This window comes from Melospiza georgiana, chromosome 7 (genome assembly GCF_028018845.1).
Source record: "Melospiza georgiana isolate bMelGeo1 chromosome 7, bMelGeo1.pri, whole genome shotgun sequence".
NCBI classification, from domain to species: Eukaryota; Metazoa; Chordata; class Aves; order Passeriformes; family Passerellidae; genus Melospiza; species Melospiza georgiana.
In genome coordinates, this window is record NC_080436.1 from 706,097 (window position 1) to 731,736 (window position 25,640).

Sequence of the window (25,640 nt, forward strand, 5' to 3'; positions counted from 1 at the left end):
GATAATCTTTCAGTTCCCTCCCAACCCAAACCATTCTGTGATTCCATGATTATCTGGATTTACCAGCTTGAAATCAGGAGAACCAGCTGCTCATCAAAAATAATTTTAAAAATCCACACTGTTGCAGCCCAAATTGTTGCTAGGAAAGTCCAGGATAAAGAAGCAAAAAGGGCCTGTGCATGGTATCCACAGATGTTTAATTCAGCCATGCAGTAACATGTTCGGGTCCCAGGCACACACACATGGAGGGTCCAGGTTTCTCTCTCCCCAGGGGCCCGGGGTCACTCTGGTCTCGGGGCAGTACAAAGAGAATGGCCAATCAGGGAATAGGGAGGGAGTGGCTCAGGGATGCAGGAACAGACATTGGAACGGGGGAAGGAGCCAATGGGGTCTTATCGGCTTTTTGAGGGAAGCTTCTTATGTTTCCCCAACTATCGGGATGCCCCCCAGGGTCTCCACACCCCACAACTACAGAAAAAAAGAGGCATTTTCAGGATAGGTTGGGAAAGGTTTGTTTATTTTTGCAGACAGCACAATTTGAATTCAAATCTGGGCATTGCTCAGGAGATACTGGTGGGAGGAAGGTACCATGGATGCTTTGAGCATACTGGGATGACTGGGAGGCAGCTCTGGTGGCTGTCCAGTATTTTGTTGATGCTGGGAGTCATGCTGCCCCTCTCAGCTGAAATTCTGAGTGCAGTAATAGATGAGCAGGCTCTGATGAAGGGCAGAATAACAGAAGGAATCAAGGCAGGTGGCCCACAGGAAAATAAAGATCTTAGAGATGATTTGTGAAATTTAACATAGATAAACCCCCCCAAAAAAGCATCTGTGGAAGGCAGCAGTACCTCTCACACCATCCTGCTGTTCCCAGAAAGGATGGGCTAGAGGCACTAGGAGATATTGGGAGTTTGAGTTATTCATTGGTCCTACTACACTGGAAAGGTTTCTTGCATCTCTGATAAGCCCTCCTAGGATTACAGTACATACACAAGTCATGGCTTGGTGTGTGCAAGGCTTGGTGTGTGCAAAGCTTTACAGAAGTATTTCATATGGCTCTGTATCCTGCTTTGATCTGGGTTTTAATTAGCACCATAAATGTAAGATTCATCATGATGACTCTTCATCATGATGACGCTTCATCATGAAAATCATGAAAGATTTTGGTTAGAAAGGAGGACCCAGAGGGCAAGTCTTCAGGGCTAGCAACCATACAGGAGGAAGAAAATACAACAGGTAATATCAGGGGTGTGTATATCAGTAAGAGAAGGATTGTGTATGTGCCCTTCTTTTAACAAATCCACCGAATGAACCTGTCAAAGAAGCTGGGATGGGAGAGGCTGTCATAGTCTTTCTCCCGGAAGATGGCTGCCCGGTCTCCAAGGCCAAGCTTCAGCAAGACATCCATGTCCACATCGCTCCCAAGAGCCACTACTGTGGGCATGACATCTTGCTTCTTCATGGAGTTGATGGCCTCCTCCAGGTTCTTGCTTCCCGTGATGCCGTCGGTGATGAAGACGAAGGAGAGCTCGGCATTGCGCCGGGCAAGTCGCTGCCCGTTGCCTGGGCTGAGCACGATGTTGTTGATGGCGTGGATGATGGCTGACCCAATGTTGGAGGACGAGTCCAGGTACTTGATCTGTGCCAGCGCGTCGGAGATCTCGGTGAGGTTGTGGGTCAGCGGGAAGACCACGTTCTGGTCCCGCTCACTGCCGTATTGCAGCAGCGCGATCCGGGCGTTCATGGGGTCGCTGCTGCTCCGGGCCAGCGTCAACTGCTGGGCAACATCCTCCACGAAGCGGTGGGCACTCTGGAAGTTCTGCTCCCCGATCCTTTCTGAGCCGTCCAGCAAGAAGACGACATCAACAGGGCGCTGGGTGCACTGGGCTACAGCAAGCTCTGCAGGGGGAAGAAGAAGACAGGAGCTGGGAGAATGAGAAAACTACAGGATAATTTGGGTTGGAGTTGCCCCTGTGCAACCTTGTCCAAAGAAGGACCAGCCCAAGCCCACTACCAAAGCCTGTCTTTACAGCTTGAAATGTAGGAGCTTTGCTTTTGATGCCCTCAGCTACTGGGCATTTAATGAATGTTAATTCTGGGACTGACCCTAGTGAAGTTAGACATGTCTGTGCATTTAAGTCTCAGAATTACGCCCACTGCCCTACATCAATTTCCAGCTCTTATTTGTGAGAGGAATATCCAGAGATTAACGGCAAGCAGCACCTGCAAACCTCTCAGTTACTTCAGGAGAGCGGTTTACCATCTTAATATAAAATCATAGAATCAGAGAATCTCAGAACGGTTTGGGTTTGAGGGAACCTTAAGGTTCATCTTGTTCCAACCCCCTGCTATGGGCAGGGACACCTTCCAGTAGACTAGATTGCTCCAAGCTCAGTCTAACCATATAGAATATATGAATATATGCAGTGAATAAACTCAGGAAAAAACAAAAAGTAGAAGAAAGTAGCTATCTTTTGAGTCAGCTGGTAGGGACCACTGTTTCCTCCCTTTTCTGTAGTTATGCGCATTGCATTCAGTTCCTCTGAGTTCCTCCTGAGCTGGCAGCAGGGCAATGCCCCTAGCATTCCCAAGCAGCGGGAGTGGGTCTGAGATTGAATCTTGAAAGGGTGAAGTCCCAAAGATGCTGCCATGTTGTGTTGCATCCCTGGCAAAGAACAGGAACTTCTGGAGCAGCCCCAACTTCTGGAGCATCCATTTCTGGCAACAAGGGGTAACCTTGGGGATAGGAGTGTAATGTTGGATTAAATTTCCACACTATGAGTGAATCCAGCCTGACAGAGCTTTCCTAGCGCTGAACAGTGCTTACGCCTGGGTTCAGCCCAGAATCAGGGAATCACAGAATCTGAATGGTTAGAAAAGCCCTCTGAGATCCTCAAGTCTGACCATTAACTCAGCACTATTGTGTTAACCTCTAAACCATATCCCTAAGCACCACATCATGTTTTTTGAACACTTTCATGTATGATGACTCCACTGTTTCCCTGGGCAGCCTGTTTCAGTGCCTGACCCCCCTTTCAGTGAAGAAATTTCCCCTAATATCCAATCTAAATCTCCCGTGGTACAACCTGAGGCCATTTCCTTCTGTCTTCTCACTTGTTACCTCCTCTCCTTTGAAGCAATAAAGGCACATACTCACCTTTGCCCAAACTTCTGTGAGAAATGTTGTGCAAAGGCACGTTGATGCTGCAGTTCCAGGCACTGCTGCCACAAGGATACCTCACCTTGGCAGCACCTGCACTCCTGGTCCTCACCTGCTCTGAGCAGCCATGGAGGGGGAAAGACAGGAAGGAATCCCCCTTGCAACCACACAGTGCAACACCTACGTGAGGGTCTGTGAAAGCAGGTGGGAGCAGGGGCTGTGTGTCGTGTTGGGGCAGTGTTAACAGCCTCCCCCCAAGGCTGCCCACATGTTTTTAAGATGACAAGAAAGCCAGAAGAACTCCTGGCTAAGCAGAGGGCAGCATCCATGGAGCTTCAGCCAGAGTGTAGTGCACATCTGATAGGAGAGTTCCCCAGGCTCGCTGCTCAGCCCTCACAGCTGGAGAAGACTGCTTTCCAGTGTTTGATAAGGTGCCTCTACGTATGAGTTATCCCAAGGGAATGTGAGGCAGCAAAGCCTTGGCTTTGTCCTGTTCAGTGTCAGGCTCTGGTTGCAGCTTGTTCCCATTTCTGAGAGGCTGAGGACCTGAGCACCCTTTTCTACAGCAAGATTCTCATCCTAACTGGAAGAGAAGCTCTCAAAGGCACCACCATGAGTTAGGCCAACCAATGTTGTCGTGCTTTTAACTGGTGCATTGGTCCTTTTCATGTGTATCATGAATGCCTGTGGCTCACAGCTGAGGATGTCCAACGAAGGCAACACAAATAATCAGAAACTGATTTTTCTTTTTCATTGATTTTTCTGCCATTGGTGTGTGCAGAGCAGCCCCACCCATTCACATCACCTTCCTGCTTCTTCTAAAACCTGAGGAACTTGTATTTCCTCTATTCTTTCCCAGTGTTGACAGTGTAGATGAAAGTGAAGTGGGGACTGACATCCCAGACCTTTTTGGGGTTTCCTCCTTTCCTAGCTCATCCTGTCTTTGGAGAGGCATGGACCATCCTTTACAGAGCTCCTTATCTTTATCATGTCCTTACTTTGCCCAAGAGCTTCACTGAAGGAGCTGCTATTGTGATGAAATCCATCTGGTTTTATCAGAGGGATTAGCTAGGATTATGCTCAAAAAAAACCACTCCTTCACCTGTTTGCCTCTAACAAGAACAAGCACAAATACTCCTCATGCAAAGAGACATTTTCTCCCTCTCCCCACCTCCAAAGAGCTGAAGGTTTTTGAGAGGTAAAAAACTTTGTTTCTAGTGTTTGGCTAGAAATAAATGGCCACTGTGTGATGAAATTAAATAAAATCAACACCTCCTTAGCTGAAATCTTCCCCAATTCTCTCTTTGTTCAGCAAAATATTCCAGCCCTGAGACCTTTTCCAATCAATGGGGTTTGGGAGATTTTTCTCTGGCATCATGGCCGGAGCAGCTTAACTACTCTGAGTTCAGTCCTGTATCCCAGCAGGCTAAGTCTAATTTTGCAGTACACTAATTTTGCAGTAAAAAATCAAGAGAGAATAGGGAGTTTGGCTTTGCACAGACTGTCTGGAATACGTGAATTATGACCAGAGTCAGGCAGAGGCTGATCTTTTTGCTTTCACCTAAAACACACAGCATGTCATGGAAAGCCCTCAGAACTCTTTCCCCTCTATTTTGCACTGATAGCAGTAGAGTTCTCTCAGCAACTTGTGCCTGGGAGGAAAAAGTGCTGAAACCTTGGGGGAGCACTGCAGTAAGTGCAAAGCAGGCAATTCCAATGGCTGAGCTCGGCAACTGGCTCCACTTTTTACACCTGGAAATACTACAGCCACGTTCCTGAAGATGGCACATCTCCCTTCTGCCCATTAAATATGACATTTGTTCAGTATATTTTATTGCAATAATACCATGTCAGTTAGAGTAAGCGCTTCTACTCCTGTGTCTGCACACAAAATTCCACTACCTCTAAATAGAGCTTGAGAGCAGTAAAACTGGAGGTGGGAATGGCACTGGCCTGCCTGACTCTGTGCAACCAGGGGCAGCTGAGCGGATGGAGATACCAGGCCTTGTCTAAACACGCATACCTGCAGTGCAGGTGGTGGCTCTGCAGTCTCTGAGCCAAAGCAGCACTGGGTGTGGATTGAGTAGGCTCTACTACATCAAGCTTGCTTTTAAACAACTCATGTCGGTCAAGGAGTTTTGCTTCGGACCACCCAGCCCCACGTGACAGAATATCTGCCTTTTGTATATGGACAGGTACATGTTGTGGATTGTGACAGAGGAAACACAAATGTACAAGCAGAGAAAAAGGCGAAGGGAGACGACAAAGCTTCTGAGAGAAGCATTGCCCAGGGGACAGTGCTCCCTATAGAAAGGGAGGGTTGCTCCCTCTCCCATCCTGCTTGCTCCTTCCCTCCACACCCCCAGCTGCCCACAAGGGGGTCCACAGAGACAATGTGATGAGCAGGGATGCACCTTGCTTAGTCAGCCTTGCAGGACCCAGAGAGAGCCTGTGGTAACTGAGAGAGAGGATGCAGAAAATGCTTTGGAGGAGGTTCACAAGGACATATGCAGGAAGGCATGGGGAAAATGCATCATTAGGCTCTTGGCAATAAAGCAGCAGGCAGAGCAAGAGCATTCCTTGACACTGCTAGGGAAAGCCACCATGGTGGCCAAGCTGGAGGGAACTGCTCCTTGTGTCCTGTCCCCATCTGAGTGCAACCAAGCCATTCCACTGCCTCTGTCTCTGCTGAACTAAAAGCATCTTCCCCTGTGCTGTCCCCTCTGCCACACAGGAGCAATGAGTTCCACCTCCACTCAGCCTCCACCTCCCCGTGACCCCCAAGAGAGATCTCAGCACAGCCCTAGCACAGTCTCTGGGTCTCCCACAATCTCACTGTGCACCATTTTGAAGGTGTCAATGAACAAGTCCATCCACTCTTGCCGCTCATTTCCAGTGGCAAACTTGGCTTTTTCGGCAGTAAAGGCCAAAGTGGCCACCAGCTGGGTGTACATGCTGGGGTCCCGGGATTCCCGCGTGGAGTTTAGGAACTGGGCGATCGAGTGTATGGTGCTGGGGAAATCTATGTTGACTCCCTCTTCCATGGGGTGGAAAATAAGTGGGTTTACACTCCCAGGGTTCCTGTCATCTGCAAGTGAGCGTCAAAAGAATATTTTCAGGGCTTGCTAGCAATGGCTGTGTCTCTGAAAGCTACCTGGCTTTCCTACTTGCACTGCACCAGAGAAGAACAGAGCTAACAAGGACAGGAAAGTAAAGACCAAAGCCAGATTTTAAATCTTTCTGCCATTTGTGTCTAAGGAACCATGAGATTTGCCCTGAAATCTTTCACACATCAACTGAGTGACTCCAGCAAATTACACAGAACCTGAACTCCCCAGTTCCTACTGATCTGCCATAGGCACGATGGAGAAGGAACAGTGCTCAGGAAAAAGGCCACTTCCTTCTGCAGATGGGATTCACCCATCATCTAGCTTAGGATGTGCTTTGTGCAAACTGCCCAAGTGATGCTGTAAGGCAGACATCTAAGGGACAGCATTATGTGATCTCTTTGCCTGGCCCTCAGCCTCAGGGCTGTGACTGCAGTCAGAGCTGTATGGTGTCTGGGCTGGTGAGAGCCCCGACAGCCTCTGTCTGCACCTGGCTGTGCTGAATTTAACTTTGAATAAAACCCCAAAGCTCCAAGCAAAGCCTTTTGCGTCGGTTAGCAAGAGCCTCTCAGGATGTCATGCGATCTCTATGAAGCAAGTGATTAGTTCAGATTTGCTCAGCATTTGACCCCCCAGCATCCTGTTAGCACAGCAGTAACTAATGAGACACAAGGGGCTGTGCTGAGAATGGGAAGATCTCAGGTAAAGCCCTGAGGCAGCATGGGGGGAAGACAGGCTTTATGTGGTACCTGTCCCTGCCTGTGCTCTGCTGGCATTACCCAGGCTGAAGCTGGGGCAGTTGATTTGCCCCTCCAAGTGTCAGAACCACCACGCTGAGCCATGGGGCCAAGAACTGGGCTGGCTGAGCTGCCTCCCTGACCTGTCTGGCCGGTCTGCAGCACACGCATTGGGGACGGATGTGCATTGGCACACTCACATTCCCTCCGAAGGGCACTGTCTCCAGCCGGAGGAACTGCATGGGAATCGGCACAAGCTCATGGGATGTTCTGAGAAAACCAGAGAAGCCCCAGGCCTTGACATGTGCCTTATGTCCCATCCCGTCCAACAAGTTCCCTTGCCACTAGGGAAGTGTGACCACTGCACATCCTTCTAAATGGTGACAGCAGTGCAGCATGGACCGGCCAGTGTGGTGGGTGGGAGGCTCCTTGCCCAAAGACTCCTGAAACTATTACTTAAAATTTCATCTACCAGACAGCTTTTGCCCATGCTGAAAGGGCACTTTGACAGAAGGCCAACCTTACCCAGCCTCATCACTCTACCTCCCAGGTCCTCTGGGGCACAGGCCTTGCCCACACTTAGCCCGGTTTGTGTATGGCATGGCTTAAGGGATTCACTGAAGAGGGAACCCCCTCAGATGCCTCCTCAAGCCATTCCTGTTCTGGTCCCCTGGCACCAGCAACCAAGCCATTCCACTGCCTCTGTCTTCTGTCTGATGTTCCCACCTTGCATCAGGAACAGGAACACCCAACTGCACTACAAGGAAAGAACTGACAACTTTGCCTTGCTTTCCAGGGCTTCGATGGACCAAGCCCGGGAGAAACAAGTGTGCCACTGCTTGTGTTCCTTGGAAATAGGAAGGCTGCAAAGACCAAAACCTTTGAAGACACCTGAGCAATCACCAGTGTGGCCTGGGGGTTTCACCTCCTTGTGCACAGATTTGCAGGTAAAGCTCTTCAAAGGACACATCAGAGAAGCTCAGCATCACAGCTGCACACTATGTCCCCATCATGACCAGGTGCAAATAGTCAAAATACCAGCAAGATATTTTAGACAGGCATAATTATAGATCTTCTCTGGATTTCTGTGCATCCTGGGAGCAGTTTTCCTTTCCTTTGCATGGGACTTACTTAAAAATGAAATTTGATATTCTTTATAAGGCTCAGTTGAAGCTGTGGACTGCCACAAAAACATTCATGGCAAGAGAAGAGACAAAAATTGCAGAACAGGCAAAACCGTGGTCCTCCATAAACTTTGTGCATCAGCACAGATTTCATCTATAGTATTTAAACAGACACTGAGATTCAGACAGACAGGATCTCTAGGAATTTGGGATGCACATCTGCCCCTTGACAAGCAAAATGTGAGCCAGTAAAGCTACCTTCAAACACATAGAGCACCAGAGTATCCTTACTGTCTTTTCCTTTAATACAACACCCTGAGTTAATTGTTAATTAAATACAGCCAGCAAAAGCCAAAGCTTTAGGTCCACCAAATTGCCATTTTCCAACTGATCCCTAATATCTGCTCTGCCTGTCACTCCCAAGGAGCATTCTGCTAAAAAGGTCATGCGAGTGGGTGTTTAGCAAGGAGATTTTGACTTGAGTTTGGAGGTCAAAACCAAACTCAAGTCAGGCTCCCAGGAATTTGGATGGGGAGAAATATCAGGGATGAGCCATGCTGGTGCACTCACACAGTGCACTTGTACCTACCTGTGCAGAGAACTCAGAGACAGGGAAAGAGCAGGAGATGAAGCCCTGGGGCCTCTCCTCACGTAAACTAACACTATTCCCCAAACTCCTGCCTTCCAAAGGGACTGAACAGGGTTGCTCCCCGCTCTCCTACTCCTGAGAGTCGTGCAGTCTCCCCCCAGAGTCTGTGCAAATGGCACGAAGCTACTTGAAATGTTTACCTGTCTGACAGGGCAGCTCAGGGCAGACAACCTGTGGATCTGGAAGCAAAAGAAACAAGGAAAAATGAGCCATGTGTTGCCATCCCCTTTCACAGTTTGCACAGTAGGAGTGGCAGGACAATGTCTCTTACAGGAACATCAAAGGACTGCCCCAAAAGGTTGGTCTGTATCTGAGGAAGGACTCTTAGTTCAGGGCTAAGGTCAGATCCCACTATGGATGACCCAGCTGCTGGCCAACTTACTGGCACACCTTTCTGCCCCCTTCCCCAAACCCTGGGGCCCAAAACCCCAGCTCCATGCAAAGACAAGGACAGACCTGGGCAGAGCACATCCTCCATCTTGTCAATGAACTCCTCTGCCACTAGGTCTGAGAAAAGCCTCATCTTCTGGACTCGCTGGGGTTCGTTGCAGGCAATAGAGACCAGGGTCTCACTCTGCTCCGGCTGGTCGAACATGTCGCCTATGCCAATGGTGTTGACCACCACATCTCTGCCACAAAGAGCCCCGAGGTTCTTGTCATCATCCCGGGGGTCGTAGCGCCCATCTGTGATCACCACAGCGAACACTTGGGCTTTCTTTCTCCTGCTTTCCTTGATGAGCTTGTTGTAGGCAAACTGAAGGGCAGATGGTGTCCAGGTGCCTCCAGCGATCCACTCCAGGCGCTTCACTGCTTCCTTGAAGCTCGACAGAGAATCAATGCGCTCATCATCAAGCTTGATGGCTTCAAAAGTCCCCTCGTGACTGTACTGCACCACCCCAACACGGGCACCTGCCAAAAAAGTGTCACATTACTTGGCTTTGCATCCTTGGGAAAAAGTGGACAGAGTCAAAGAGCTGCCCAATTGGTCTGAAAAGACATGGAAAATAACCACTGAGGTTGAAAGGATCCAGGACCCTTTTCTTTTCCCCATGCCCCACTGTGTCCCCACAAAGGCCATACCTGTCTCTGACTTGGGGTCCTTGGCAATAGAGCCCAGCCTGCTGACCACGTTGATGACAAAATTCTTCTCCAGGGTGAAGTTGGTGTAGCCGATACTCTCAGAGCTGTCTATTACGAACATGATGTCCAGGGCACCGCAGCGCTTCTCACAGTCTGGGGAGAGGGGCAGGGGAAGGGAAACACAGGGGTCAGTGATGCTGGAAACCTTCTGGTGACCCCCTGTCCCAATCCCTCATGTGGTTGTTCCCCTTCCCTGGGGAGAGGTGATATCAGCTCACCACAGCATCCGCATGTCTCTCGCACATAGGTCATCACATCACAGTCCTGCCAGGAAAGAGGTGCAGGGTGAATGCTTCCCTCTAAAGCAAAGGCTGCCCTTTCCCTTCCCACCCAGCCAGCCCTCTCCCCTCTTTCCCTGGCTTCCATGGGAAGCCACAGGCCACCTCTGCCAGGGCAGCAGAAGGACCTGATGTCCTATTTTGTTCTTGGGCTGTGCACGGAAAAGCCATTATTGCCCCAGGAGGAAGAGTAGCAGGCGTTACTTACAGTCAGACCAGGATCTCCTGGTGGGCCAGGCGTCCCCTGTAAGAAGAGCACAGGGATTTCAGGCACAGTTTTCCCAAGAGTTCTTTTTCTGGGAACTAGATGTCAGAGCCATCAAAAATGTGCCTTTTTGCAGAAGGGGAAGGAGATGGGGAGAAGGCCCACTGTGAGCCAGTGGACACATCTGGAAACTGTGTCCCCTCCAACAGCATCTGCTCAGACACAATGCCATGGGACTGTACCTCAGGGCCCGCTTCACCAGGTGGACCACGCTGTCCAGGCTCTCCTCCTGGGCCAGGATCACCCTGGGGAAGAAGTACAGAAGAGTCAAATATTTCCTGGGCAATGTTAGTAAAGCAGCCCCTGGTGTTCAGGGCCCCTCCTGACCCCCTGGTCAGCCCCAGCTCTGCTGAGCACGGTCACCAGCCTGCTACACCTGAGCTTGGGGACAGGGACCAGGCAGACAGCGGCACTGTCATCCCCAGCATACAGGGCAGCGATGTGGGAGGGAGACACTGACCCTGGGGCAGCACAGGGAATCTGCTTACCGGCTCTCCCTTCTCTCCTTTGGTCCCTTGTACTCCTTTAGGTCCAAGCTCACCTCGTCCTCCCTGCTCAATGGAAGGGGAAACAGATCCGGCATGGAGCACATCTGGATGTGCTCAGGCAGAGGTTCTGCTGCATCACAAATACATGCCTGCCTGGCCTGGGAGAGCATCCTCTAAAACAGCAGCTCAGAGCACAGCAAACAATGTTTATACAGGCATTAACAAAAAAAACAAACAAAAAAAAAAACCCACCAAAAACCATCCCAAAAATAGAAGCTCTGCAACACATTTTTCATATGATTTCAAAAGGAGATGGGCTTGGGAGATATAATCAGGCTGCAGCTGCAGGGAACATCCAGGGCAGCTGCTGGCAGGTCTGGCTCCTTAGCCATTAACCCAGGAGGCTGGGAGACAACTCCGTGGCCTTCCAGTCAGTACAACAAAACAGATTATGGAGACAAGCACACTCACCTTGGGTCCTGGCTGCCCCTTCTCACCCTTGTCACCCTGCAAAAGGAGAGGAGGAAGAGGTTAGCAGCTGTCCAGGACTGGCCCCACATTGTGCACCAGTGTTTTGATGTGATGTAATGTGACTGTCTCAGTCATCCCGGCTCTTTCTCCAGGTGTGCCAATCACCTCTCCCTTCCCCTGCCCCCTGCTGACTGCTGTCAATCTTGGCATTCCTGGCAAAGTTCAAAAGATGCCTCTCAGCCCTGGGGACATTGGGCCATCCAGGTGTCATTTGTCCCCTGAGACTTCCCCCCTTACCTGGTTGGTGGCTCCCTACCCCTTCCCTGCCCCTCTGCCTGGGGTTAAAAGACACAGCAACCACGTGGTTTGACAGTTCTGTTGACACAGCTCTGTTTGACAGAGCTGTTGCTGGATTCAGAGGCCTGTGGGCGAGCATAAAGCTCTGGATCCAAATCCTCCAGCAGAACCCGACTCCTTTTCCTTCACCTCACCTTAAAGCTTCTCTGCCAGAGGTAAACCTGAGCTCCTGCATGCCTGGACTTGTCCCCAGTGCCCAGCTGCAATATCCAGCCAGCCAAAGGTGTCTCTGAGGTGAAACCAGCACAGCTGCCACCCTTGGTCAAGCAGCAAGGGCCAGACGAGCCCAGGCACGTTCCATCTGGCAATTTTGGGATTTAATTCCAATACACCAGTACACCCAAAGATTGCAGTGAGGGGCGAAAAGTTGAAGAGCAGTTGTAGCTTCAGGCTGATGCTTGAGAGATCATCACCATGATTGGAACTGGGGTCCCCAGCACCTGATGACCAGGTTCAGTCTTGATATTGAACACCCTTTCTCCTTCACAGGCTCCACACATCTGTGACCCTGAGCATTTTTCTTCTTCCTTCCCTGTTTTCTCAGTCGCTTCAGATCCAATTGCAACGTCCACTCAAACAGATCTCCTCCCGTACTGGATGAAGAATACATACCTGCGGTCCTCTGGGTCCAGGGTAGCTAAAGCCAGGCCTGCCTCTGTCACCCTTTGGTAAAAAAAAAAGACTTGTGAGGTACCAAACCCGGCCCTTCTGACCCGCTTCTGTCTGTGACAGTTACAGCCATTTTCATCTTCTCTGGGTGTGAGACACCACCAGGAGCCAAGGCTTCTGCAGCTGGGAATAGCTTTGGAATAGCTTTGCGGAGCAAGGATTTGGAGGGTCTTGGGAATGTCACATGCCAGGGATGCCCCTGAGTTTGCTCTGAGTGACGAGTGTAATCAGAGCTCCTTGGTCAGAGAAAGATCTACATCTCTACCCCATAGGGAGGCTCAGGTCTGATTCTGTTTATGAGGCACACAAGTTTCTGCTGTGAAAACTGCCTACTTTTTTTTTTTTTTTTTTTTTTTTTAATAATAAATAAGTAAAAAAGCCTTTCCAAATGTAGAGGTTAATTCATGAGCTTTACCTTTGGTCCTGGTGGTCCAGCATCACCTCTTGGGCCCAAGTCACCAGGGTCCCCACGTGATCCCTGCAGGACAGATTTAGGGAGAAGGCAGGAAGTGAGTGAGGATGTTCCCTGCTGCCCCCTGGCACACAAGGGACCGTGCTGGAGAAACCAGCTCTCAAGATGATGCTGCAGGACCATCTCCCTTGCTGGTGAGTTTACTGTGGCAGTGACTGTCTCAGCAGTGGGTGTCTCAGCAGTGGGAGTACCATGTCCTGTAGAGCCACCTGGATGTCACAGCACTACTGCCACAGTGGCATGATGGACTAAGCACAGACCCGGGACAAATAGGTGCTTTTGGAGTCCCATCCTCTTTCTCCCCAGTGACCCACCCGTTCCAGAGATCCCTTCCACACTGTCATGGGAACACTCGATTTTGGAGCCTCCCTGAGAGAAGGTCGTGTGCAGGTTCTCCTTGGGAGGGACAGTGCAGACAGCTTGTGTCAGCAGGGCAAGTTCTCACCACAGGAGGGCATGGTCACATGCGTGCCCAAGTGCGACTTACTATCCTCCCTGGCTCTCCCACAGCACCTGAAGGGCCTCGAGGTCCTGGAAGTCCTTGTTCTCCCTGAACAGCAAAGAAAGACAGAAGAACACACAGTGCATGAGGAGGAAAGCCAGGCAAGCTGCCCTGGGTGGCACCACCGCTCCCCCTTCCTCCTGGCTGTCACCAAGCCTTGCTCCATACTTACCCTGGCTCCTTTGTTTCCAACCTCACCAGGCAAACCACGATTACCCTCTGGACCAGGATCTCCCTGTGAGAAGGGAAAGATATTCCTGGTCAGGGATGTCTCCAATGCTATCTGTGTGTGCGGCAGTGCTTTGTGATGTCCTTCTCAAACCCTGTGTTTCTTGGTTTGAAACAATATCAGGGCCGTATGACCTCTGAATGTGTCTCTCAACCTTGAGGTTTGCTGCACTTCATCCCCTCTCTGGACCAAACCCTGGTGGAGGAGGCTGTACCTGGTGCCAGTAGCACAGTGGGAGCACAGCGCAGTGGGATCTGCATTCCCAGCTCTGGTGCTGCACGGATGCTAAATGGACACTGCATGGCTGGGTCGTAGCACATCACACACTCCTCAGTCCTATACATTTGGGGCTTATTTGCAATAATCTGGGCAGTTGCTTCACTCACCCTTTCTCCTATGCCTCCGGGAGTGCCTTTGCTGCCTTTCGTCCCTGGATCTCCACGTCGCCCCTTGGCAGACAGAGAAGTCACATGAATGGGGTGAAATGGGTGAAAGGATGGATGTCACCTGGGCAGTGACCCCTGGCTGCCCTCCTCCTCCCTCTGAGATGTACACCTGCCTGCTAAGCAAGTGGGTTCCCAGCAGCAGGGGAGCAGGGATGCCCATGCTTCCTTTTGGGAAGCAACAGCCAGGTGTGTTTCACCACAGTGACCACAAACATACCTGGTTCATTCCCTCAGGGTTAAAGACTATTATTTATTTCCAGCTCATCCAGTGTTGCCTTCCCCATTGGATTTTGCGCAAGGGGATACTCTGGCTGGGTTCTGGCCCCTTGGTGCTGGTGGAGCTGTGCCAGGGATCATGCCCTCCTCTCTAACCCACTCCCCAAAATTTGCAGTGCCCCATCACATTAAGAGGGAGGAGCTCTGCCATAATGACCACCAGATTCTGACTCTTTGAGATCCTTCAAGGAGCCAGAGGTTTGGGGAACTTGCCAGAGTACAACCAAAGTGTCCCTGAGCATCCACGCAGGGCAGAGCTGTGTGGTTATGTGGGAACACAGGATGCTTCTCTAAGGTGAATGGTTAACATTAAGCTTAGGATTATGGGAGTTCTGCTCTGTGAGGATGGGAGAGACAAGGAGACCAGCATCTGCACATCTTTTGGGATGCACAAAGCAGAACAGGGGAGTTTCTCAGCACTCATCCATTAAACTGCCTCAGGTTCCTGCAGTGTGCCCAATGTCCAGGGATCTATTCAGCCACTTACAGCCTCTCCTTTGGGTCCAGGAGGTCCCACTTCACCTTTCCTTCCCTTGGCTCCAGCAGGCCCTTGAGCTCCAGGGTTGCCTGGAAGTCCCTTGCAGAAGAAAAAGAAATACAGCTTGTTGGAAGAGAGGTCAAAGTGTGCACACACCTCCCATTTTTATCCCATGTCAAGCAGTCCTCCTCGAGCAGAAATGTGTATGAGCACCTGGTTCTGCTTCCACACACCCAGCATGCCCACATGGCATGAGCAGGGGGTCCAGCCTTGGAGCAGAGTCAGGCTTGTCAACTGCTCCTTACAGCATCTGTCCAGTCCTGCCCAAAGCCAGAGGGGCTGTGGCTACCCCATCCCTGGAAGTTTTCCAGGCCAGGCTGGACAGGGCGTGGAGCAACCTGGGCTAGTGGAAGGCATCCCTGCCCATGGCAGGGGGTGGGACTGGATGAGCTTTCATGTCCCTTGAAGCCCAAACCATTCTGTGATTTTATGAACAGACCACAGTAAAACCCTGGAGACATCTGAATGCAGCATGAACCTACCTGGCTTCCTTTTTCTCCTGGGGGCCCCAGGGGTCCACTGCGACCAGGCCGGCCAGGATCCCCCTGAAAGAGCCAGAGAGCCAATGGTCATTGCCTGCCCCACCAGCACCCCGTACCACAAGCAGCCCAAGGAGCAAGGCCCTTCCCTCACCACCTGTGCCTGGTGATGAAATCCAGACCCCAAAGCCTATGAGCTCCACAAGCAGTAAAGGATTTAGGCTATATATATAAAAATACGGGCAATGGTGTTTAGCTGTCCCCATTGGCTGCCTCTGCCCACACCCTGCTGTCTGTCCAGAGCACTTGTACCTTTATGCCTGCATCTCCTCTTTCTCCTTGGTCTCCCGCATCTCCTGGGTAGCCATCAGGGCCCTGGGGAGGGAAATAACAAAGAACCACTTCACATTGGGAACACTTCCATGCAGAATAAATCAAATAAAACTTCCTAATCAAAATAACACTTCTAAGCCAGTGCTTAGAAAGTTGCTCTAGAGGCTAAAGTAATTTTTGCTTGTTGCTAATGCTCATGAAAGGGGCAATTCCTCCTCCCTATGTGGAAGGAAGGGACACTGGGGGCTCCCAGCTTGTTTGTCCACGGAAAGGAGGCACAGAAAAATCAAATCATGGTCCCCATTCCAGGGATCCCAGGTCTGGGATCAGATTATACAGCCAGTAGGAAAATGGGCCAGTAATCTCTTGTTGGCCACTCTTCTACCTATGTACCACTCAGCAGCTAAATAACTGATGTGCTGGTGAAAGAGTAAAGCATTCCTACCTTGTCACCAGGGTCACCCTTGCATCCTGGTGGTCCAATTCTCCCCAGCCTGCCCTGGAGAGATTACATTCAAAAGGAAAAGACTGAGAAGTTATAGGTGGCTGAAGGGAAAACACAGCTTTTCTTGCTGACATTATTAATGTTAATAATGTTAGCATCATCTGCTGACCTTATCTGTCAACAGCTGGAGAATAAATAGGAAGGGCATTCCTTGAACACGGAGAAAAGTGGAGAAGAAAGCAGACTAAAGGAAATCAGGCAGGCTCATCCCATGAGTGTACCCTGAGAGATGGGAATGTCCCTTGAGGCTGGATTTGGCGGTCACTCATGTTCAGGGTTGTGCTGCTCCTCTCTCATGCCTCTCCCGTCAGGGCAGCTCAGGTGTGCAGCAACCACTCTGCTGACAGACACCCCAGAAAAGGGACTGCCTCGCCCTGTTCCCCAAAACAGCTCTGTCACTGAGACAGTGCAGGGCTGAGTGTGCTGAGACAGCTCTGGGACAGAGGCTGGGGGCAGCTGAAGGGCTTTAGTGTTTTAGAGTGGGGAGGAGTGAAGGATGTTTTAGAGCTTCAGCAGTGCTTGAGGAGTGGGAAGAACTTATTACCCAGAGATACACTGGGGGCTGGGTATAGGAAACTGTGCAAAGCCAGGGTGTGCTGGCCAGTGGACAAAGCCAGGGACTTTGCTGTGAGACCTCTGAATTTGTCTTTAGGGCTTTAATACTAAATACAAGCTATAGTTTAGAGATGAAGTAACAAACTGCCCTGAAAACCAAATTTCTGTGAAGCTTTCTGTGTCTGTGTCCTGTAGGGCTCACTAACAATCAGGATAAGGTATCTACACCCGAATTATCTGGCCTTATCACCTTCTCAGCAGGAGCACAGACTGAGTCACACCTCCATATCCTGCAGAGAGCTTGCTGACCAAGGGATGACACTTAATGGCATGGAGCTGTGGGGGGGATTTAAGCTGGATATTAGGAAAAGGTTCTTCCCCCAGAGGGTGGTGAGGCACTGGACAGGCTCCCCAGGGAAGTGATCATATCCCCAGTCCTGCCGCAGCTCAAGGAAAGTTTGGACAACCCTCTCAGGCACAGGGTGGGATTGTTGGGGTGTTCTGTTGAATTGGACTTGATCTTTGTGGGTCCCTTTCAACTCAGCATATTCTGACATTCATTCCTGTGACCGGAATTACTTCATGCATTTCTACAGGACATGCAGAATAATGTACAGATAAGTTCACAGGAACCTCAGCTGGAACAGAAAGCCAGCATGTGGGAGAAAAGAAACTCAACAGCCCGTGAGGATGAGAGAGGGTAAGGAAACGGAACAGTGGCAGCAACATTACAGGGTGCTCCCAGTGCTCCCAGTTACCTTCTGTCCATCTGTGCCGTTCCTTCCTGCCAAGCCAGGGGCACCCTTGGATCGTGGGGAAAAAAAAAAAAGAATAGGGATCTGTTAACACACAGTCCCAGGGTTTGGGAGCTGGAAATAAGTGCAAGATAGTGCAAGTTCTTTCTTACCCTCCGTCCATCAGATCCAATTTCTCCCTGGGAGAAGAAAAGGACAGGAAGTCAGACGCTGCCTGCATCCCCCACCACCCCACCTCCCCCTTCAGTCCCCATCCCCACCACCTACCTCTCACTCTCCATTTACACCCTAAACGCATTCCCACTTCACCAGACCGTGATCAAAGCCTGAAGGAGGAGACAGGCTTTGCGATGCCCTTGGAAATTCCTCCCCAGGCCCAAAAATGTTAATAGAGTTGCTATCCTTCCCCATCACAGCTAATCTCTCCTCTGTGTATCAGAAAGGAGCATGGTCCCTGCCAAGTGCCAGACAGCCATTCCATCTCTTCTTTCTCACCTTCTCTCCTTTCAGCCCTGGGACACCCTGGACAAAGGAAAAAAAAAGCAACAAATCCCTGTGTTAGTGCCTGGGCAGTCAGCAGGAGCTGAGCACAGAGGTCTGGGGCAGGAAATGGGCAGGTGTGAGGGAGAAGCAAAGTTTCCCTTGCTTTACCAAAAATCGGGGAATGCAAAGAGCTCAGCCATCAGCTATGTGGTTCTTACCTTGGGACCAGGGTATCCGATCGGACCTTCAATACCTGGGTCGCCCTTCGGGGAGGAAGGCACGGAGAGTTAGCTTGAGGTCATCAGAGATGTAGCAAACGGAGGGGAGGATTTTCCACAACTCACCTGTCGTCCCTTCAGCCCCGGGGAACCCGGCTCACCCATGTTCCCCTTTGCACCCTAAGGAAAGGAAAAACTCAGCATAAGTCCAGGCTTGGTGCTGACTGAGAAAATGGCAGTTTCTAGGAAATCAGAGCACATAGAGCTGGAGCAGGAGAGTGGGACACCCTTGTGCATGTGAGAGGTCTGCTTTGGCAACTGCTGCCTCAGTCCTGGTGTCCTCAGGTGCTCCAGTGTCTCTCTGCAAGGCTGGCAGTGCATCAGCCTTGGCACAGACATGGGCACACCAGTGTTGGCTGTGTCTCCAAGGGCCAAGACAGATGCTGGGGGATATTTCCCAGCTAGGTGCTACCTGAGAAAGCAGCTGAGGTGATGTGAGGTGAGGTCTAGGGCACCCTGCAGTGGCTGCGGCAGGCAGGGGCATTATTACCTTTCCCACAGCTAAGGCCTTTCCCACTTACCTTCTGTCCTCGGTATCCCTTGGGACCAGGTGGCCCTGCAATCTCCAGGCAGCTCATCTTGTAGCACTGAAATACAAGAAATTAAACTTAGGTACTGATAGTGTACATCCCAAACTCAGCTCAGCTCTGCACCCACAGCTCTCCACATTCTTCTCCCCATCAACTAAGGGCTAAAATCTATTGGATCAGGGCTGAAGCAGCAACAAGCACACAAAGAAGCGCTGTGCGTAAATTAAGAGTGGAAAGTTGCTATGAGCATGTTCATTATAGCTTGGCTCTGGGCCCAGATTGGAAGAACAAGACTGCCACGTGTTAGAGGTGGTGGGGGCTTGCTCATCTGCAGTCATCATGGGACTGGCATATTCTTTGGAGCATCCCCTGCACAACCTCTGTGTGCCAAACCCTGCTCCTGTAGTACCAGCAGGGCAGGAGCTTCAGCAGGGGCACCATTTATGTAATGGGTCACCAAAGTGAAGGAATAAGTCTATTCCATAGACCAGAACCCACTGCAGGTGAGGGGGAGGCAGGGAGTGAGTCCAGTGTGCCATTACAACAGCTGGATAAGGGAATGTGTCTGTAGACTCTGCAGGTGGGCAGGGACCCATCCCATGAAGGTCCATGCTGTTCTCGGGAGTGAGCTGGTCTGTTCCAGCTGGGGCAAATTAAACCCGTCATGTGGCAAAGACACAGAGATGCTGCTCACTCACCTCGCCGTAGGCTTCGTGTTTCTGTAAAGGAGAGAACAGGAGGAAGAAGATCAGTTAAGGTGCTCAGTCCCATGGGGGAGACAGCAGCTCACCCTTGGAAGGGAGTGTGGTGGTAAGGGAGAGGAGGTGGTAAAGGTCCCCTGGCTGTAGAGATGCCCTCTGGAGAGCCCCTGATTAACAGTGCCTCATAGCTGGAGTCTCAAGGACAATGCTGATGGTGAGCATGTGTCTCAGTGTGGCACACTCTTCCGCATGCCTCTGGATGGGGAGCAGGCTGGGGTATGGCCTGGTCCTCAGCAAGAGCCAGGACTAGGGCGGCAGCCTGCCCAGACAAGCTGGGAAACAGAGACACACACCAAGGCATCCTGGCTAACTACCAGAAAAAAACTGCACTTTCCCTACAAAAGGTTATCTCCAAAAGCCAACAGAAGGGAAAGCATCCCCCATCTGTGAACTGCTCCTCTTGTGCCCCCTGTTCCCCTCCTTGCACCTACCATAGCCTGGATGATCCTGTCAATGGTGTTGACATCGATCTCCAGGGTGTCCCTCTGGGTGATGGCATAGTTGTTGCGGTACAGTTCGTGCGGCAGGTTGGCGATCTCCCGCAGACCCTGCTCGTACACCTTCTCGCTGGGGGCCACCGCGAACAGCTTGATGCCCATGTCTCGTGCCCTCTCAGCCTGCATCTTCATCCCCCCACAGGGGCTGCCCGTCACATGGCCATCGGTGATGACCACCGCGAAGTTCACGCCGTTGGCCATCTGGGTCTGGATCTGCTGGGTCATGTTGGAGATTGCACAGTCTGTGAAGGTGCCCCGGCCCAGGTAATTAATGGCAGATAGCCTGGGCAGGTAAATGTCTTTGCTGCTTGTCAAAGGGCTGTAAATTTCTACCACGTCTGAGTAATGGAGCCCACCGAACTGCCAGGTGATGTAGACTTGATTCTGGTAGAGCTCGCTCTCCAGTTTATCGATGAACATGGGGATGAAGCGCTTTATTTGGTCCACGAGGCTCTGGATGGGCACAGTCTGCAGAGCCACGCTCTCTGAGGTGTCAATGATGAAGTAGACATTGATGGGGCAGTTCCTCTTTTCTGCATGGGAACATTTATTCAGACCATGTCAGAGCACTTCACGCACCCCCTTTGCTATCCCCCAGACACTTGGACCAAGTGTGATGCCGGGAAACGCACAAGTCCCACCTAGCTCTAGAAGTGACACTTGTGTTTGGGTCAGATGGTTTCCCAGTGACCAGGACTTCTAAGATCTGCCATAGAATCACAGAATAATTAAGGTTGGAAAAGACCTCTAAGACTATCAAGTCCAACCATTAATCCAGCACTGCTCAGTACTAAATCAGTCTTGAAAATCCTGCTTTTTTTTGGTAAGAGTCCAATTGGACCCGTAAATCACCTCTGCAGTGTAACTGAAAAATGAGGAAATCACCAGATTTAAAGTGAACAATTTTCTGGCATCAGATAGAGAGCTAACTGCTGGTGACTGACTGGTGATTGTTACTGCATCTGCTGGGAGAGACCACCACTGGCAGACCCCAGACCCCATCTCTAGCTCTCTGCACACCAAAGCGAACATGGAAACGTGATTTTGGGTGGAGGACGGTGTTCCCCACAGATGGATTGTTACCACAGGAGTGCAAAGGGCCAGGGGAGGTGGAATGTCCCAGTATCAGTTCCTGCCAAGCAGTTTCTACAACTGAGCATTGTTTTTGTTAAAATGGCTGCCCACTAAGGTGACCCAAATTATTTGGTTAATACCTGCACAGGAGGTAGGACTGACATCTCCAGCATCCACATCAAGCTGAGCGGCATGGAGAGGAACTAGAGCCACACAAAGGAGAGTGGGAAGCAAGGCTTGTCTAAACATCTCAGCAGCCCCTCAGGATATTCAGATGCCTGTGGAAAAACACACAGTTTACATGTTAAACATGATGCACAATCTCCTGACTCTGCTGGCGTGACACAAAGCCAACCTATGCTCCCTGTCAATGCTCCCTTCCACTCCCCATGGAGTGAAGGGACAAATAAAAAAATCTCTTGAAGAAATGCACATCTTCAGTGCTCAACCCATCACCATGCCTTCAAGGCACAGCTGCATGGGGGAGTTTATTTCATGTAGGGTTATGACAACTTAAAGCAGCAGAAGAGTTAGAGATGTGGTCTGAAAAATTCTTAGGAACGTATGGAAGTGTTGAAAGGTACATGGGATTTGAAAGGATATTCTCAGGCAACATTCAAGCAACACTTGTCATCATCGTAGAATATGGAGGAAGGGGAGATGCTCACCTTTGTGTCTAGAGGATCCCAGAACCAACCAACATGGCCCTCTGGTGGCCCAGAGATGCTTCTCTGCATGGTAGCTAACTCAACATTAACCAGTAAGGGGCATGTGGGATGTCATGAAAAAAAGACCCGAATCCAGTCCAAAAAGACAGTTTCTTTCTTGACTGTCTACAGTTTCTTTCTTGAATGTCTACAGTTTCTTTCTTGAATGTTTTGGGGTTTTTTTGGGTGGGTAACTTTTGGAAGAGTCCAAGGCTTGAAGGGACACTGAGCATGCATTTGGTGGCAATGGCAATGCAGGGGGAGGGCAAGTAAGCAATGCAGCTGAGTTCTGCCACGGCTGACTGAGGAACAGCATCACTGAAGAATACAGGCAGCTCAGCCCTCCCTGGCTTCCCTTGAGACCTCTCTCCACATGGTGCCCTAGCTCTTGCCTGGTGGGACATGTCCCCTTCCAGTTTATAGTGCCAGCTGCAGTGCACCACAGGCTTCTGCAAACTGGTTTATGCTGGAAAGGTAGGTGTCAGTGCTATTGAGACCCTGCAGCAGTGACAGCCCTCCTCCACACTAGGGCTTGTGCTTATGAAAGAATTTGGATTCTTCAGTCTAGAAAAGGAAAGGCTCTGGGGTGACCTTACAGCACTGGCTGGTACCAAAAGGGTCAACAAGAGAGCTGGAGAGGGACTTTGGACAAGAGCTTGGAGTGATAGGACAAGGGGGAATGGCTTCCTATTGCCAGAGGGCAGGGTTATGTGTTGTACTGGGAAGAAATTGTTCCCTGTGAGGGTGGGGAGGCTCTGGCACAGGTTGCCAAGAGAAGCTGTGGCTGCCCCATCTCTGAAAGGGTCCAAGGCCAGACTGGATGGGGCTTGGGGAAACCTGGTTTAGTGGAAGGTGCCCCTGCCCATGGCAGGGAATGGGATGGGATGGGATAGAATGGGATGGTATTTCAGGTCCCTTCCAACCCAAACCACTCTACGATTCTATGATGCCCCGCTCAAGTCAGTGTGGCTAAACTTCCATTGTGCTGCAGAGAATAAAAGTGGTATGACAGGGATAAAACACTTCCATGCTAAATGTGCGTTTTAGTTAAGATCAAGATTTTCCCTCTCTAAGCCTACTGCAGGCTTTCCTTGTTTTGTTTGCCCTTCATAAAACAGAGCTGCAAGAGATCCTGATCTTTTGTAGGACACAACAGCTTTGAGCCTTCAGACAGCACCATTTTAACGCCAGCCTTTAGCTGAGGAAGATGGAGACAACTTTTGGAGAGGCTGGGAGCACTGAGGGCTTTGGCCAAGTGTCTGACTCATCACTGCATGCTGAGTTTAACCACCTCCCTCTTTCCCTCCTTCCTTCCCTCTGTGTGTGGGTGGGAAGGCACTGTAGAGCAGAGCAGTTGGCCTGCACAGGCAACCAGGGCCAGCTCTGGCACAGGACAGCTCCTGCCCAGAGCCCCTGGGACTGGGCCAGTGAAGCACCACAGCCTTGGACTCTCCATGGGCAGAACAACGAGGCAGGGAAGCGACTCCTGAAAACACATGACACAACCCACTTCCCTGGCGTCCTCCTGCACCATCTCCTCTATCCCACTCTGCAGCTTGAGCTCTGTCAGTCTCCTGCTCTCCCAGCTTCCCACCTGGTATTAACCCCCTGGATACACGGTGGGGGGCTGTTGGGGGCTCCAGTACCCACCTCAGGGCCAGCCAAGGCTGGGGTGGGCGATGCTGCCCATTTTGTCATCCTCAGAGCACCACCAGCTGTTGTGACGCTCTTGTAACATTTGATATTTGACTTAATGTCCCACCTGCCACTGAAAGATGCTGAGATGGAAACCTCAGATTTCACCAGTATTTCAGACTAACTGTTTTCTGTACGTTGAATGCAAGTCTTGAACACAGTTCAAAAAACTAATGCAAAGAGAAAATTGGGATCTGACTCATAATGCCTGAACATTTGGGTCTGCCCATCCTGTTCTTCCTTGACTTTTCTCTCTGCCAGAGCAGGACCTTTGCTCCTATGAGGCCTTCTCTCAGTATTTGTATCATTGAGTGTATCACCTCTTTCACTCTGCACACAAGGGAAAAACAATAGAGAATCTCAAGCAGTGGATCCTCTGAAAAATTTATGAGGGCACTGTCTTGCACCATTCTCCCTGAATGAGGGTCTGTGTTCCTACCTGAGGTGTAGAGAAATGCAGTCTTTGCTGGTCCCACACGGAGATCCCAGGTGACCTGGCTGTTATCCACATGACTGAAAATATATGGATTTATCTAGACAGAGCCCTGCAAAAGAGTGACCACGCAGGGGGACCCAAGTTCTCTGCTTGCTTCTCTTCCAACATGAGCAACTGAACCAAAAGTGATATTTTGGCAAACAATTCCCTTGCAGTGGCTCAAATGTGCAAATTATATCTGGTTATTTTTGCTCTTACATCTTAGTGAAAATCCCAAATAACACTTTGAGCAGATCCCAGTGCAGTGGAAATGTCACCTCATGCACCTGGCCAGGCAGAGCCATGGTCTGCTTTATCCTATACATTGATATTCCTGAAGGTCCCCCTGGTGCACTGTGTATGTCTCCTCCAACGCCAGAACACCCATTGTAACTGACCAAACTGTTCCCCAAATTCCAAAAATCGAGATGCTCTGCTGTCTAAATTAACACTGTCTTCAAGGAACTTATCTAAAGCTACATAAATTTAAAGCCACACAAATTGCATTCCTCTCAAGAAAGGAGAGTTATGCTGGCTGTGCTAAAATATTCAGAATAAAGTTTGAAGCCTCCCTGCTGCTCAGTCCCAGCATTTTCCATGGCCATGCCCAGCATGCAATGCCTGTGGTGTCACTCACTTGAGCATGCAGCATTTTCTCCACTCAGATATTTAATAAATGAAAAGAGAAAAGAAAAATAGGTCTCATTTGGAACAAAACTCTTTTCAATGCACCTCTTCTTCCTTCCCGTCTGTGTGCCTGTGGTTTACACACTGCACAAGGAGGAAATTTCAGTGCTGGTTGCAGCCACTACGCAAACTTGCCTTGTAGTTTTCATCCCTGGGCAGAGCACCCATGGGAGAGGTTTCAGCTACAGACTTCGGACCTTCTCCAGGTATTCCACATAATTATCCAGGGATATCAGCCAGGGAAAGCCTGGTCTGCAGGAAGGCTGAGGGGAGCAAACCCCTGCCACCAAGCGCAATGAATTCCCAGGCATTCCTAAATGTGCTGCCACCTCCCAAAACAGACGGGCTTGTGCTGATGTAATTCAGCAAAACTAGGAGACAGGGACCACAGGTGAGTCTAAATCATATCCTCTGAAATCCCAAAACTGAAGTGGAAATCGTGCAGCAGAGCAGTTCTCTGTCCTGCTCCTATCACTTCACTGTTACTGCTGAACTAATCCACCCCCTTCAACTGAGGGATTTTCTAGATCTCTGGCAGTTTGTGGCCCACAATACTTACATCTGGAAATAAAACCCCAAAACCTTGGGAAAACACCCAAACTAGCCAAGACCTGAAAGTAAAGGAAAAATTTATATTCTCTTATAGCAGTCACTGTCTAAATGTGAAATAGGCACCTCGCTGGAAAGCCAGTAAGCAGCAGCAGGCACAGGCTGAAATTTCAGACAGATTTATGTTATTCCCGGCTGGAGCTCCGCCAGTAAGTAGCCACAGAACCCCTGTGCTCGGAGTGAAAAAGTCTGCCTACCTGGAAAATTAGGTCATCAAAACTTGTCCCCCAAGTCCCTGTGCAGCGTGAGGGAAAAGGGCTCTGTGGCGCGGGCGGTGTCAGGACGGCTCCCGCATCCCCGGCTGGCGGG

At 50.4% G+C, this 25,640-nt stretch overlaps 1 protein-coding gene across 1 annotated transcript; it reads right to left on the reverse strand.

The window, feature by feature from the left end:
* Positions 1-496: 496 nt before the first annotated feature.
* Positions 497-25,640, reverse strand: COL6A2 (collagen type VI alpha 2 chain). Its single transcript, XM_058027861.1, has 28 exons — positions 25,529-25,640; positions 21,299-21,436; positions 20,019-20,617; positions 19,525-19,545; positions 18,818-18,883; positions 18,363-18,416; positions 18,237-18,281; positions 18,031-18,057; positions 17,688-17,714; positions 17,539-17,583; positions 16,166-16,219; positions 15,700-15,762; positions 15,391-15,453; positions 14,858-14,947; positions 14,035-14,097; positions 13,592-13,654; positions 13,405-13,467; positions 12,861-12,923; positions 12,389-12,439; positions 11,420-11,455; positions 10,949-11,011; positions 10,643-10,705; positions 10,404-10,439; positions 10,136-10,181; positions 9,858-10,010; positions 9,234-9,686; positions 8,918-8,956; positions 497-1,899 (listed from the first exon to the last, which is right to left on the reverse strand). The coding sequence occupies exons 2-28, from the start codon at positions 21,405-21,407 to the stop codon at positions 1,292-1,294; spliced, it is 3,063 nt and encodes a 1,020-aa protein (XP_057883844.1). The 5' UTR covers positions 21,408-21,436; positions 25,529-25,640; the 3' UTR covers positions 497-1,291.

Bases quoted from the DNA above. Each gene is read 5' to 3' on its own strand.
- COL6A2 (XM_058027861.1), bottom strand. From the start codon at position 21,407: ATGTTTAGACAAGCCTTGCTTCCCACTCTCCTTTGTGTGGCTCTAGTT. The intron at 13,468-13,591 runs GTAAGTATGGAG...TTTGCTGTTCAG, and splicing joins TTGGAAACAAAGGAGCCAGG to GGAGAACAAGGACTTCCAGG. The intron at 12,440-12,860 runs GTAAAGCTCATG...TTTTTACCAAAG, and splicing joins CTGGACCACCAGGACCAAAG to GGTGACAGAGGCAGGCCTGG.